Raw genomic sequence first — 16,865 nt, forward strand, 5'->3', positions numbered from 1 at the left:
CTTATCACAGTACACGCCTTAATCCCCATCACCTATTTCTCCCATCCCCTGCTCACCTCCCCTCTGGTAACCATCAGTTTGTTCTCTATCGTTAAGAGTCTCTTTCTTGATTTGTCTTTCTCTCTCTCTCTTTTCTCCTCTTTGCTTGTTTTGTTTCCTAACAAACTCTCATAATTTTAAAACTTCAAAAGTGTATTTGATATCTTAGGCAAGACATAATCATAGGACTTATTTTTGGGTTCCCTTTTTAAAATCTGCGTGCAGATGTATACCACCGAACATGTCCTTATTGAATCATATCACATTTTCCATTTAGTGATACCAGTTATTTTGTGAGGCCTCAAGTGTACTGACAAGTGTACTTGTGTACAAATGACAGGTGTACCTCTCAGCTTTGCTACTTTGTAACAAGTGTTAAGTAGACCACAAAGAATTTCTTCAACTTCTGGGGCACTCCACTAGTGCCAGCTTTCCAAGAAGCTTGTCCTGTTAGTATCCTCCTGAGAATAAGTAGGAAATTATGCATGTTGTCTCTTTTCACACTTTTGGTACAAGGATCCTAATTATTACATTATTTGCACCTTTTGAAATTGTGTCAATAGATGTGTGTTAACTGCTTTTGTTTGGTTTGGTGAGCGTATATGTGTTTAATGAATGCTAGGAAATGTCGTTTTTTAAAAAGATTTATTTATTTTAGAGAGAAGGTGAGAATATGTGAGTGGGTGGGGAGAGAGAGGGAATCTTCAGCAGACTCCCCACTGAGTGAGGAGCCATACCTGGGCCTCCATCCCACAACCCTGTGATCGTGACCTGAGCTGAAACCAAAAGTTGGATGCTCAACCAACTGAGCCTCCCAGGTGACCCTAGGAAATGCAGTCTTAATTCAAAATTATAGATGAAGGTGTGATATGGAGGTACAGTCATTGGAAGAGGAGGGATGGAGGGAAGGAAAAAGAAGAGAATGAGATTTCACAACTAAAACTTCTGTTTGGACTTAGAATAGGAAGAAATATTTATAAAAGGGAAATATTGCAAGATCACTGAATGGCTGAGCCAGCAGTTAGCAGACAAGAGTGCTGAAGGAGAAAATTGTTTGTTTTAAATAAAGTTTGTTTCTTTTTTTTAAATCTAAAAGCAGTATATTTTCATTTAAATAAAATTTGGTGAATACAGAATAATATTTTCTTGAGTGACCATAATTCAGCTACTCAAAAGATAGTCCCTATGAACTTTTGAATGTGAAAAAAATTTGTTTTTGTAATGAAATACCTCAAAAAAGGAAACTTTGTGGGGATTTAACCATGTACTCTTTTTTTTTTTTAAGATTTTATTTATTTATTTGACAGAGAGAGAGATCACAAGTTGGCAGAGAAGGAGGGGGAAGCAGGCTCCCCGCTAAGCAGAGAGCCCGACGCAGGGCTCGATCCCAGGACCCTGAGTTCATGACCTAGGCTGAAGGCAGAGGCTTAACCCACTGAGCCACCCAGGCACCCCATGACCATGTACTCTTTTATATTTCAGTTTTTTGCTGTTGATAGTTGCTCTCCTGGCTTCTTACTCAGTTCACCTCCTGCTTAGTATGTGCATTCAGACAGGTGAGTAAAAATATTGGCCTGAGTCATTTGTTGAAGCCCCTTGAGATGATAACCACAGATAGGACTGGATGTGTCAAATTTAATTTCCAGCAGGCATATTATTATTATTAGGTAGGGTGGTTGAGCTGAAGAATTTCGAAAGGCCAGGATAGATAGACCCAATCCTAGGAGAATATTTAAGGATAGAATGGGAGGAGGAAACTTACCTGCCTTTTTCTACAGCACACAGCATAATTTTCTAGATTCGGGTAGATTAGGGGAAGCACCTGCAAGGTGTTTAAAGAATCCAAACTTTATCTTATGGGGAAGCAGTAGACAGGTGTTTATTCTGATCATATTCCTCCTAGTGTGATTATTTCCCCAAAGGAGAACACCTTCTCAGATTTATTCCTGCCTGCTCTGTAGGAGGCAAGGTCACTAAACTTTGGATTTATTTAGATAGTTTTATATTTTTAATTGCAAGTCTAGAAGAAGGTAGTTTTTTGGTAAATGACAAAATTATATGCAGTTAAAACAATATAGATGTGTAGATGCGTTTTACCATTTGGAACTTTATTATTTAATTCAGTCATGTATTCATTTCTTTTCAGTTGCAAGGAATAAAAATATATGAATTACAGAACTGCTTTAATAGAGTTTTTCAAATGGCATTAACACATGTTCTTTGTCCCTCGATCCTGATCTTTTTATCTATCTGGTCTCTTTTATGTTTGGATTAGGTCAGTTTTGATGGCAGAATCATGAGTTTAATTCTTATGTGGGTGAATTCACTTTGATCTATCAGTTTTGTAGTTTTCAGACTTTAAGAAGCAGAATAGTTACATAAAATAGATTAAAATGGGATTATTCTGGCTGGAACAGGTGAGAGAAGCCCAAAGGTATTTCTTGAGAATTTTAAGACTCTCCAGAGCATAGTTCTAAATCCTCGGCTCTACTCTATTTAATCTGTCTATGCATCAGACATACCTGCAGATCTTTTTATAAATAGAGATTTATAAATCATGGGGATTCTCATTCCAGGAATCTGAGGTGCAATTAAGATATATGTTTTTAAAAGTCCTCCTGGTGATTCTTATGCAAAACTGATTTAGGATCCACAGTTCACAGCTATATCTTGTACCAGCGCCTTTGGCCATCCAGCCTGCAAATGTGTGCCTTTGCTTTCAAGGAGCTTTGGTAACAGCGCAAACAGTGAACATACTAGGAAACAATGCAGTGATATTAATCTGAAAGTAAAAGTTGTTCACAAGAGCGTCCCAAATTCAGAAATAATAGCATTAAATAGGTGTCTATGAATCCTCCTGAAACTTGACTGGAATTTTAATGACATGTTTTGAAATTCTGCTTCTTTGTGTGACAAAATTATTTTTACCTAACTGTGGTAGTTTTAACATCTTAATAGGTTATTTTATTATGGATTCTACTGAAAGAGTAATATTTTAGTCAACCATATGGCAATTATGTCTTCATTAACTAAAATGTTATAACATGCTTTATTAACTTCAATTATTTGGGAGTAATATTCAATTTAGGAAGATTCCCAAGTAATGCTAATTTTTTTTTCTCCTTCAGTTCATCTATATTTAACTTTAAAATTCTGACACTGTCTTGGTTTCTTTTACTTTAGGGTGTCTGAACTGAAAACCTCTGTTTCTTTCTCTTTTTTCTTTTTCCTTTATTTTTGTAGCTTACTTGGTCCATGAACTAACTTCTTCATGGATCTTCATATACATTGATGCACCTGTCTTCTGTTGAATTCCTTCAGTCGTTGTAAAATTCTCTATGGAGGTAGGCTTTTAAAAAATATATATACACATATGTATATATATATATATATATACACACACACATATGCACACACATAAAAGACTAGAGACATTTTTTATTCAGTGTATTGGACTGTCATAAAGGAGTATTAGATCAAATTGATTGGTCAGAGAAAGGGCTTTCATAAGTCTTTACAATATAACTTCATTTATTTGCCTGGAGTACAAGAGGAATGTTTATCTTTATAAAAATAAAGGATTTCTTCTTGTGAAATGCTGCTGTTTTGGATTTTATATAGGAATTGAGGTCTCTTAAGACTGTTTTGGGGAACAGAGGTAGCATATAAGGTACCTTAATCTCTCTAGCCTTAGTTTGTTATCTATTAAATGGTAATAATAATCTTTCCTTTTGGAATTGTTGTGAGAATGAAATATAGTAATGTATATAAAATGCCAAGTCTTTGGTCAGTGCTAGCTTTTATTTTTTTTTTTTAAAGATTTTATTTATTTATTTGACAGAGACAGAGATCACAAGTAGGCAGAGAGGCAGGCAGAGAGAGAGGGGGAAGCAGGCTCCCTGCCAAGCAGAGAGCCCGATGCGGGGCTCGATCCCAGGACCCTGAGATCATGACCTGAGCCGAAGGCAGAGGCTTTAACCCACTGAGCCACCCAGGCGCCCCTCAGTGCTAGCTTTTACTATGAGTTCTCACTGATGCAAAACCCTTGAAGTTTGCAAGATGTTACACACTTTGCTGTCTCAGAAACAGTTGGCTTATTGTGATTCTTTGGGGAAACTTCTGTGCTTAGGGAATAAACCCATAGGGCCCCTTCTCTGGTCTCCACATTACTGTCAGTGGGAGGGAGTTCATTGATGCTACCACCTTTGTACTTTCCCTTACTCTCTTGTCCATATATCCCCCTTTTTCCGTTTGAAATTTCATGATATGTTATTACAAGCACTCCCTTGCTCCTCCCTTTTATCATCCTACTCCTCTGGCAAAACTCCAGCCATGGTTAAATGTGACTCTGCCTACTTCACACATGCACCTGTGCAACTGAATGTTCCTGAAGAAAAACACACAACCTCACAGATCGATATCACTATAATTTGGTGTCTAGTGGACCTATGACACTATCACACAATCCTCATTAATTTCCTTAGTTCATTCACATGCTTAGTCTTCTGTCTAGGAGATGATGCCTTGAACACATTCTCCTTGATTACAATCTTAGCCGATATCCTCACTTTCTATTTCACTGAGAAAATAGAAGGAATCATAAATGAACATTATAAGCTCTTGCCACCATTTACTCTGGAGGAACTCTTAGTGTTCTTATCGAAGGTCAGCTTCTCTACTTCTGCTCTGATCCCATCTGCTCTCACCTACATCCCTCCAGTCACTCTCTCGCTTCTCACTTCTTTTTTATCATCTTTGTTCCTTTGTTTTCTTCCTATCAGCTTACAGAGAATCTGTCATTTCTTCCATTTTAAGAATGACTCTGCATTCCTTCAATATGCTCCATACCTTCATAGCAAAACTCTTCAGAAGACTTGTTTATGCCAGAAAGTTTCCCTCTCTTATTCTGTCTCTATCTGTTTTCCCCCCTCTTATTCTCTTTTGAACCAACTTCTGTTAGGCTTTCCACCATCATTCCATTGGAATTATTGTACCAGTGACTTACATTTAGTTGCTAAATCCAGCAGTCAGTTGTCAGTCTTCACCTTGGTTGATCGTTCAGCAGCATTTGGTAGTTAGTTGTTCCTTCCTCTGTGTGACACTTATTTACACGCTTCTGGTTTTTGTCCTATTTCTCTGAATACTCCTCTTTTTTCTCTGCTGAATATTCTTCATCTTAACATCTTCTAAACATTGGAGTACCCCAGGACTCTTCCTCTAGTTTCTTTTCTTTTATACTCACTAGGGCTCATGGTGACCCTAAAATTTATGTCCTTAGCCTGAATCTCTTCCCCTGAATTTCAGTCTCATATCCAACCACCTCCATGACATCTCCACTTGGATACTAATATATATATATCTCAAGTTAACAGAACTGTCCAGTTTTGCACTTCCGATCTATACCTTCCACTCTTTTCTCATCTAAGTAGATGATAGCATCTCCCTTTTAGTTGCTTGGGTCAAAGATCCTGGAATTATGGTGAACTCATTTTTTCCCCTTGTACTCCAAATGCAAGCTCCAAATGTGAGGAAGTACCCATTCTATAATTTTGAAGGTAGAACATTGACACAAGATGTGAAGACCCTGATGGAAAGGTGTAGAGGCTACCATTTGATCCACTAGATGTACTACCAGATCTAGATGATACTACTAGGTATCTAAATGAGTCAAAAACTTATGTTGACACAAAAACTTGCACATGGATATTTATACCAGCTTTATTCATAATTGCCAGAACTTGGAAGTAACCAAGTTATTCTTTGGTAGGTGAATGGATAAATGGTGGTCCATCCAGACAATGAAATATTACTCAGCACTAAAAAGAAATGAGCTATCAAGCAATGAAAAGACATGGTGGAACCTTAAATGCATATTACTAAGGGAAAGAATCCAATCTGAAAGGCTACATCGTGTACAGTTCTAGCTATATGACATTCTTGGGGCACGTGGCTGGCACAGTCAGTAGAGCATGCAACTCTTGATCTCACTTTCATGAGTTCAAGCCCCATGTTAGGTGTGGAGCCTACTTTTAAAAAAATGGTTGACTCTATGACATTTTAGAAAAGAAAAAACTATGGAGACAGTAAAAAGACCAGTGGATTCCAGGGGCTAGAGGGGAAGGAGAAATGAACTGGCAGAGCACAGAGGATATTGGGGATAGTGAAACTGTTGTATATGATACTTTACTAGTGGATACATGTCATTATTCATTTGTCAAAACTCATAGAATGTATAGCACCAAAAGTGAACTCTAATGTAAACTATGGACTTTGGGTAATAATGATGTGTCAGTGTAGGTTCACTGATTGTAATAAATGTACTGCTGCAGGGGAAATGTTGACAGTAGTGGAGACTGTGCATGTTTGGGGTTAGGGGGATGTGGAAACTCTCCCTACTTTCTGCTCAATTTTGCTATGTAGTTAAAATTGCTCTTAAAAAGAAAGTTTATTAAAAAAAAAAAAATTAAAGGGGCACCTGGGTGGCTTAGCCAGTTAAGCATCAGACTCTTGGTTTACAGCCTCATGTCAGACTGTACACTGAGAATGGAGCCTGCTTAAGGTGCTCTCTCCCTCCCTCTCCCTTTGCCCCTCCCCCCAAAAAAATTTAAGAAAGAAACAAACTCAGAGGAAAAGAGGAAACAGAGATAATACAGAGACCAGATGAAAACTTTTAAAAAATACTATATTTAATAGCTTCAGAGAACTAAAAGAAGAAAACTGCATCTTTGAAACAAAGATAAGAAATTATTAAAAGGTTATAATAAGAGAACACTAGAGTCCTAGAAATTAAAAATAAAATTTAGAATTAGTAATTGGCTTGAAAGAGTTAAGGACATTTTTTAGGCAGAGGGTTGAGGGGAAGGCAAGGAGCTTGGAATGAGAGAGAAAAGATACAAAATTAGAGGACGGGTTCAGGAGATTCAACATGCAAATAATTGGAATTCCATAAAGAGAAAAGAGAAAAAATATAATGGTAGAAAATTATCAACAGAATAGTACAAGGAAAGTTTGTGTAACTGAAGGAAACTAGTTTCCAGATCGAAAGAATTCTTCTTAGTATCCCATATAATAATTGTAAAATAATTCATACCAACACACATCATTGTGAAAAATGAGAAACCCAGAGAATGTCCTAAACACTTTCAGAGGGGAGAAACAGACAGAATTCTCCTACAATGAATCAAGAACTATAATAGCAAATGACTTCCCAGGAAATACTTTAAATAAGAAGACTATAAAACAATACCTTCAAAAATTAGGGTGGGATGATTTCAGTATAGAATTCTATACCCAGCAAAACTATCATGTAAGTGTGATGGTAGAATAATAATATTTTCATACATGCAAAGACTCAAAAAATTATTTCTTGTGCATTTCTACTTAATGAGCATTAGAGGATGCCATTTACTAAAGTTATGTACTATCAAAGAAATAGGGATTTAGCACAGGGAAGAATGGGAATTCCCAGGACAATTGAGCAGCTGATCTAAAAGCCACCTCCAGATTGGAGTAGGTTTCCCTTTTCTTTTTCTTTCTTTTTTTTTTTTTTAAGTAGGTAGGCTCCATGGCGGGACTTGAACTCAAAATCCTAAAATCAAGACCTGATCTGAGATCAAGAGTCAGATGCTTAACTGACTGAACTACCCAGCCATCCCTGGAGTAGTTTTTTGTTTTGTTTTGTTTTGTTTTGTTTTGTTTTGTTTTGTTTTTCACAGAGGTTCAGTCAGCTTTCCAGGCCATGCTTGCCTTCAGGATTGTGTTATGATGACCCTTTCTTTGTCTTTTTCCTGAAAGGAATGCCTTTCTCATTTGTCAGGCTCTGCTTTGCACTAACAGTACCTGAGTAAGTCAGCAGTAAGGCCTGGTTGTCACAAAAGTCAAAGAATCAAAAACTGGAAGATTGAAACAAAGTATTAAAGGGAAATAAAGAAATGGATTAGGGAATATGGAGGTCAAGGGAGTTAGAATTGAGAGGAGCTGATGTCTGAATGTGGAGAGTAAGGGAGAAGGACATGTCTAAGGATATCTCCCAGATTTCTGTTATGAGACACTGGACTAATGATAGCATCATTAAATGGACATAAGAACATAGCAGGAGGCATTGATTCAGAGTAAAAATGAGTTCAGTTTTGGATAGGTGGACTTTGAAGAACAGTTGACTCTTGAACAACACAGGTTTGAACTATGCAGATCCACTTATATGTGGATTTTTTAAAAAAATAAATATAGTATGGAAATCGTACTTTGTCTTCTTTATGATTTCTTAATAACATTTTCATTTCTGTAGTTTCCTTCATTATAAGAAGCCAGTATATAATGTACATAACATAGAAAGTTTGTGTTAATTGACTTATGAGTAAGAGTTCTAGTTAACAGTAAGCTATTAGTAGTTAAGTTTCTGAGGAGTCAAAAGTTACACGCAGATTTTCGATTGCATGGGGGGTGGGACCATAGGCCCTGTGTTGCTCGAGGGTCAACTCTCTATATCTAGATGGATCTACTCTAGAACTAAAGCCCAGGGTAAGGTTCACTTATTTATTCAGTACTCTTTTTTATCTATTGGGAATACAGAGATGAATAAGACTTCCTTCCCTGAAAGAGTTCATAGTCTAATTGGGGAGACAAATACGTAAGTTAAAAAAATATTATAATGGCAGTTTGACGATTGTAGCTATTTGAATATGGGCTAGATATAGTGATAGCTCAGAGGAGGGAGTGATTTGCTTTGTCTGGGTTGGGGGTTGAGGGTCAGTAAATATCCTGGAGGACTGAGCTGAAACGGAATTTGACTAGTAGGAGACAAGGCAAGAGAGAATATTGTGTATACAAAGGTAGGTACTACATATGTTATTCAAGATACCAAAAATAGTTTACTGTTTGTGTATGAGTTACTAAAGAGAAAATGAAACTGAAGAGATAGACTAAGTGTCACTTAAGGAATTTGTGGCATTTTTGCTGAACCAGTGAAAAGCAACTGAGGTGGTTGAAAAGAGTCAAGGCAGATACTGGGATTCACCACTTGTTGCTTCCAAAGAGAATTTTGTTCCTTCTTAGAGCCCACCAATGAAGAGAGCATAGCCCCCTAACTTCCTCTTCCTAAAATAAGGTTATAGTTCTTTTACTAGGATTTTAATTGTTAGCAATGATGACGAAATAAATGAGAAGTAAAATGTCTCCTTTGTGCTTACCACTTGGGTAAGCACATTTTGTTGTTTTTTTGTTTTGTTTTTTTTACATAAGCCCTTTAGAGCAATGATTCTCAATACTGTCCATTGCAGCACCCTTCTTATTTGTTTGTTTGTTTATGAGAGAATATGCATGATCTGAGGGAGGTGCAGAGGCAGAGGGAGAAGCAGACTCCCTGCTGTGTGGGGAGCTGGTGTGGGCTCCATCCCAGGACCCTGGGTTCATGACCGGAGCCAAAGCCAGATGCTTAACTGACTAAGCCACCCAGGTGCCCCCATTGTAATACCCTTCTCTAAAAATATTCCAAGTGCTCCATTTACTATCTGAAATGAAATTCCTATAGGTATTGTAACCTATCTGAGGTGGGCTGATTATTTTGTAACTCTGATGCACTTAAATTTTTATTTTTGTTCCATGGACTTTACACAGCATCCCTTGATTCTCTATTATGTGATATGATGTTAGTGCTCTTATCCTTACATGTGTCCTCTCCCTATTTCCCATATTCCCCGTATTTCCCTGCTGCACCTTTATATTGTTAAGACTGACAGTATTTACTTTCTGTTTTGTAATTGTATGTATGTCATTCACGTTTTCTCTGTAAGTTGAGTCTAAAGTTGGAAACTAGTGAATAGCATTTATAGGAAAAGACTATGTAAATGTAAATAGTAGAGCCAAGCAGTATGTTGGGATCCTAGAACTTTCTCTACACATGCAATATCACAACCTCTTATCACTTGAAAGGAGAATGTTTCTAGTATTCTAGTGTCTTATTTTCTTTTCCTGCATCAGATTCTCTAAAATCATGCCACATTTGGTGGGTAAACTGACATTTAATTACATATTAAGAAAAATCAGAAGTAGTGATTACAGTTACATAGTAGACTCTCAATAAATGAATGACCTGCATGACACTATTAGGGAGAAAAAGGTGAGAGGAAAATGATGGAAAGCACAAGAGAGAAAAGAATTTCAAAATAATAAGGGTGCATTCCAAATGGCCAACTTTCTGAGAGTTGAACTGTATTTGAATAACTCATGTCCCTCAGTTCGGATCCAAAGATAATATTGCTGCTGCTGAAACTTGGGCTTTGTACTGTAACCAGAGTTTATTAATTGTCCTATTTCATTGAGGAAAAAATGCAAAGCAGACAGAACACTGGAGTAACTAGCTGGAAATATTCCACGACTTTATGGGAAGCAGCTTTCCAAATGATTCGTGTGGAGGCCAAACTCTTGGTCTAGCCAAAATAGCACTAAAGTGTGCCTTGATGGTACATTAAAGAAGAAATTTTCCCCCAATTTACTTGTTAAGATTTACAGCCTTTCTGCCTCCTGAAAACATAACATTGATTTCTCTAATATCAAAAAATAATTTCCTAAAATAGATTGCTAACGACTGCTTTCAGTTATTTATTTTAGGAGAATTGTGCCAAGTACTGCTTGTATGGTTTCCTGTAAAAGACTGAATTAATTTTATAATTTTCATAATTAATGTTATTCCTATTCTGTAGAAATATGCTTCTAATGTGACTGGTCATTACCACGTCTTATTTTGAGATCTCAACATTTTCACTTTATAAATAAGATATTAAAACATTGATCATATGAAAGAGCAGAAAAATATCCTTTATTAGTAGACCAAATGATACTTAAACTACTAAACACCAGAGAAATTTAAAGTTGCAGCTTAAATCAACCCTATCTGATATTTGGTGGAAGAAATAGAACTATTCAAGAGGTATGGTTTTTAAGTGCCACCCGCCCATTATGGACATTGTTGAATATTTGAATGCCCCCCAAGAAAGGAAGACAAAGAAAGAAGACTATGCATTCATTATTACCAGTTTATAGTTAATCCCACTCTTTTTATGTTTTCTATTTTATGGATCATATTCAAATCAACTTTTTCACTCAGTATTGGCATTTTTCATGTTATAAACATTTTTTTTAAATTAAATTTTTTATTTATTTTCAACGTAACAGTATTCATTGATAAACATTGTTTTTAATAGCTACATATTAAATATATCAGGAATACCTACTGTAATATACTTAACCACTTTATCACTATTGAACATTTAGGTGGTTTGTGTGTTTTTTTTTTCAGGGTAAATTATGCATGATAATCTTTGCATCTAATTTTAGTCTTATTTTCTAAGATACAAGCTTCTAGGGGTAAAATGTTATAAATGTTATAAATATATATTTTAGGGCTCCTGGGTGGCTCAGTGGGGTAAACCTCTGCCTTCGGCTCAGGTCGTGGTCTCGGGGTCCTGGGATCAAGCCCCACATCGGGGGGGGGGGCCCAGTGGGGAGCCTGCTTCCGTCTCTCTGCCTGCCTTTCTGCAGGCATTATTTATTTCTGTCAAATAAATAAAATTTTTTAAAAAAATTTTTTTTAAAAAAAATGCCTCTGCAGGCATTATTTATTTCTGTCAAATAAATAAAATTTTTTAAAAAAGAAAAAAATTTTTTAAATATTTTATTTATTTGAGAGAGAGGGAATGAGCGAGCTGGGGGAGGGGCAGGGAGAAGTACAAGCAGACTCCATGCTGAGTGGCAGCTTGGAGCCTGGCAAGGGGCTGATCTCATAACCCTGAGATCATGACCTGAGCCAAAATCAAGAGTCAGCCACCTAACCGACTGAGCCACCAAAGCGCCCCCGAGTGTTACAAATTTTTTTAAAGGTTCATTGTTTAAACTGTATTCCAAATGTCATACCAGTTTACACTGTATACTAGCATCTTAACTGCCCAAATGATAGAACAGAACTTTAAAAATGTTTCTCTAGGGTTGTTTTGGTTTAAATGTTGAGATGATCCAGAAAACCATTAAAAAGGGAATTTGTAGAGATAAAACATTTGGCTGACTGGGTACATATTTTAGTAAAGCCTCAGTGTTAAGCCAGAAGCCATTACTTATACTCATGATGTCTTAGACACGGGAAAATGCTTCTAATTTTTGCAACATAAAAGAAGTATGATGACAGCAACAAAACTGAATGGCTAACCAGACATGCTGATTTGAAAGATAGAGTGCAGATTTGAACATTGTACTCAGTCTCCCTTTAAAAGTCTAAAGGTTTTTTACTCTGCATATGGGAGTTTGGTGTATTTAGAGGTATTTTTATAAAACTAGAAAGTAATAGCAAGTTTGGCATTGCTAAAATGTATGCCACTACTGTCAGAAGTTGCAAGTACAGGGGCGCCTGGGTGACTTAGTCGGTTAAGCAACTGCCTCTGGCTCAGGTCATGATCCCAGGGTCCTGGGATCAAGCCCCACACTGGGCTCCCTGCTCAGCGGGAAGCCTGCTTCTCCCTCTCCCCCTGCTCATGTTCTCTTTCTCACTCAGTCTCTCTTACAAATAAATACATAAAAATTTTTAAAAAAGAAGTTGCAACTACATTTATCTTTACTAAACTGTTAGTTTGATGGTATTTTCTGTGATAATAAAGGTTGTGTTGTAATATAAAAATTAATAAATGTTTAATTTATTTAGGTAATTGAAATGCCAATCTTTTTTGGAACCCTTCAGTATTATGACTTGCTTGTGGGAAATTTATTTGCTTTTCATATTTACTAAATATACAATCTATACTTGTTTTCTGCTGTTCAAAAATAAAATAAACCTTAGTTAAATTTTTGGATCATTATCATCTTAACTTGCTCATTGACTGAGAACCTCTACATAGCAACTTGTTCAGTATATTGAGACACTGAAAAGCCCCCTCGCTTTAAGTTCTTGAAAGGAAAGTTTTTCTTTTTTTTTTTTTTTCTTATGAGAGACTGACGGAAGCCTGCATTTTATTTATTTATTTAAAAATTATTTTTACGAACATATAATGTATTATTTGCCCCAGGGATACAGGTCTGTGAATCCTCAGGCTTACACATTTCATAGCACTCACCATAGCACATACCCTCCCCAATGTCCATAACCCAACCACGCTCTCCCAACCCCCCCACCCCTCAGCCACCCTTAATTTGTTTTGCGAGATTAAGAGTCTCTTATGGTTTGTCTCCCTCCCAATCCCATCTTGTTTCATTTTTTCAGAAGGAAAGTTTTTCTTAAGAAAGAACCTAAGGAATGCCTGAATGGCTTAGTCAGTTAAGCATCTGCCTTCTGCTCAGATCGTGATCCCAGGGTCCTGGGATTGAGTCCCACATCAGGATCCTTGCTCAGCAGGGAACCTATGTCTTCCTCTGCTTGTGCTCGCTTGTGCTCTCTCTCTCTCTCTCTGGCAAATAAATAAATAAACTCTAAAAGAAAGAAAAAAAGAACAGATAATTTTCACTGTAATATTAAAGAGGGATGCTAAAATTAAACAATGATGTTCCTTTCATCTGCTTCAGTGGCAGATCAGAGATCTTCTGGCAACTTGGTTCATACACATAATATTCAGCAAACTTACCTTGTCAATGGCAAATTAGTTAGAAGCTAACATTTAGATAATTTTTCTGGTTTAATACATATACCAAGGCTTTGGAATGTCAAATTTAAGGAATTGTGCCCCTATATAATATTGTCAATTTTGTTTAGAAAATTAAAACAAACTAGGAAAGATTTATTGATTAAAATAATTATTAATTTTTGTGATGACATTCACTTTAGAGTATGTATATTTGGAAAAAAGAATTTTGGCATTTCACATAGGAGGAAAAAATTTCAGTTCTTAATTTTGTAACTCTGTTTTTTAATTTTCATCTTCTAAAATATATCCAAAATCCTCCCCTATAAGATTATTGTAGAAGTCTTTCATTATTAAAGTATAAAGGTTTCTACTTATAATCAAATTATATATCCCCAAATCATAGCTAAATTGTTTTTGTTCACTGTGTTTAGCAGTATGTAAGTACACTTCAAAAAATACCTGTGTCATCCATCAACTCTGATAATAGATTAAAGTTAAAAATTTAACTTTTGCAATGAAAAAAATGTTAAAATTTCTGTTCTTAATTAGTATTTTAGTAATTTTTTATTTTCAACATTTCTGTTTTCTTTTCAACTTTGTAGGTATAATGTGCGAAGGCCACATACAGTTTTTAAAATGCTTAACTTTACAAACTGGGTGTTCTTTGTGTACAAAAGTAGAGAGGAGCTTTTTGTTAAGTTAGTGACAGTTTAAAGAAAACCCGTGTATGTCTTGAGAGAATATATTAAAACTTGCTTTAAAAAATGATGAGCCATATCTTGGACTCAATAGGAAAAGTGTATTGCTGTACCAAGCCTTAGCATCTGCTAGTCTGCTTCTTTCTAGTTTAAGTACTATAAGGTTAAGCATTTTTTCCAAACTATAGGATTACATAAGTGTTTTTACTTCTCATTTTTACTGGTGGTGTCATTAGTTAGAACATGAAGCTATATGGGCTAAGGGCAAATTTGGTTCTTTTATGAGCCATTTAATTTTCATCTTTTCTGTGCCTGTATTTCTTAAATATGTGGAATGAAAATGTAATTCCATACTCTTATGAAAAAAGAAAGTATATGTCCTACTAATTATGAGGGTAAGGAAAAATGAATGTCTCTGGAAGTATGATACAAATTTCATACTTTATCTAACTTTAATTATATATGCAGTTTTCAGAAACTATTGCCACTGAAAACTTGCTTTTGGGTAGTGTAGTATGCAAGTACTGTTTAGGGAGAAGTGGGGTTGTTCTTGAGTAATTAGTGCATTTGATCTACTATAGCCTGGGTGGTAATTAGATAACATTGGGATTTGCTAAGCTCTACTTATTCTAAGAAGACTCTATCCTTACAGCCCATAAGGTTCCAAAAGTTTCCCCCAGAAGTGGTTACTTCTGCTTTAAATTTAATCTGACCATCCCATAGCTAAAAGGTCGTAGTAGAATAGCTTTCCTCCCTTTAAGGTTTGGCACACGAATCATTTTGTGTAAAAGTAAAAATTATAATCTCTCTTAACAGCTGTGACATCTTATGAAGATCTTGGACTCTTTGCATTTGGATTACCTGGAAAGGTAAATTTTTTTTTTCTCTTTACTGTCTCCCAAATCCATAGAGACGTTTTTTACCCTTCCATTTCTAGTTAAGAGAGATAGATATATCTAAGAGAAAGAAATTAGGAGACTAAAAGGAAACTAAAGTGAAGAAAGACAGAATGATGGGAACAGAAAGACAAAGAGAAGAAATCTCTCTATACTCCCTTCTGAAAGATGCATCAATAAATTTAATTCGGCACTTAACTCTATTAGTATTTTTCACGCTAATGAAGGAGAGCAGTGACTTGAATGATTTTAAAACTGTAACAATGGCCTGTTTTAATTTTTTTTAATTAATTTTGATTCTATTAACTGGGTAAATCCTCATAAAGGTAGGAAAAGAAGGAAGCATAGAATTAAGATTATGGCATGATTGGGCGCTTGGGTGGCTAAGTGGGTTAAGCCTCTGCCTTCAGCTCAGGTCATGATCCCAGGGTCCTGGGATTGAGCCCCACATCGGGCTCTCTGCTCCGCAGGGAGCCTGCTTCCCCCTCTCTCTCTGCCTGCCTCTCTTCCTACTTGTGATCTCTCTCTCTATCTGGCAAATAAATAAATAAATAAATAAAATTCTTTTTAAAAAAAAGATTATGGCATTACTATTTACAAAACTGTTAATTAGAAGATTATATCATTTAAGAGCTGAAGAGTGCTAAAAGATGATCGAGCTATTTCTCATTTATAGGTGAGGAAATGAAGACCCAGAAAAATGAAGGGGCCTGTTTGTCCACAGTTACTTAAAGCCAGTATTACATTGTCGAACTTCAGACTCTAAATCAACTGCTTTTCCTCCTCAGAATAATAGAAATAACAGTAATATTTATTGGGCATTCGTTTGTGATAAGCATATGAAACTAAACTGAGAGGTAGAGGAAACAATGTCTTCTTCTACAGGTAATCAGGAGTTAAATATTTTTGTGAGTGCTGTAGTACTTTATTTCTGAAGATCTGTCATACTTTTTTTTTTTTTAAGATTTTATTTATTTATTTGTCAGAGAGAGTGAGCACAGGCAGACAGAGAGGCAGGCAGAGGCAGAGGGAGAAGCAGGCTCCCTGCCGAGCAAGGTGCCCCATGTGGGACTCGATCCCAGGACCCTGGGATCATGACCTGAGCTGAAGGCAGAGGCTTTAACCCACTGAGCCACCCAGGCGTCCCTCTGTCATACTTTTAAAACCCATTTTCATGTTGTTTGCAAATAGGACTTTTTCTTCTCATTTGTAAATCTGTTGTTTGTGTTTTGTGTTTGTTTATTTTGTTTTTAATCTTAAAGGATACAGTATCTGTACCCGGCCAAACCAACTTCTAAGTAGTGAGTCTGGGAGGAAAAAGATATAGCTACATAATAGGGGGACAAACCTGTATTTACATTCAAATTCACTTTGTTTTTAGAGTACAAAAGGAAATATTTAAAACATGCTATGTAGCCTCATGGTTTGGGCCTTGTCTTAATAACCTGAAACTTGAACAAAATGGAGAATAGGTTACTTGCAGGTAAAGGGTTTCGTTAATCATCCTGATAACAGTTTTTCTTTCCTGAAGACAGGGATGTTTGGTATAATCATCATCAGTTTCCTGTATCCAGTTTAACCAAGGAAGAAGACAATGTTATTTATATGTACAAAAGAACTCTCAAATGAAT

General features: G+C 36.2%; 1 protein-coding gene across 1 annotated transcript in view; it reads left to right on the plus strand.

The window, feature by feature from the left end:
- Positions 1 to 16,865, plus strand: part of SLC38A6 (solute carrier family 38 member 6) — a 63,366-nt gene that overhangs the window by 2,868 nt on the left and 43,633 nt on the right. Inside the window, exons 3-4 of the mRNA XM_080807628.1 lie at positions 1,522 to 1,595; positions 15,155 to 15,207. Of these exons, the coding sequence (XP_080663754.1) occupies positions 1,522 to 1,595; positions 15,155 to 15,207 (127 nt within the window). The remainder of the gene's footprint in view (positions 1 to 1,521; positions 1,596 to 15,154; positions 15,208 to 16,865) is intronic.

The sequence above is a fragment of the Martes martes genome, assembly GCF_963455335.1.
Source record: "Martes martes genome assembly, chromosome: 7".
Taxonomy (NCBI): domain Eukaryota; kingdom Metazoa; phylum Chordata; class Mammalia; order Carnivora; family Mustelidae; genus Martes; species Martes martes.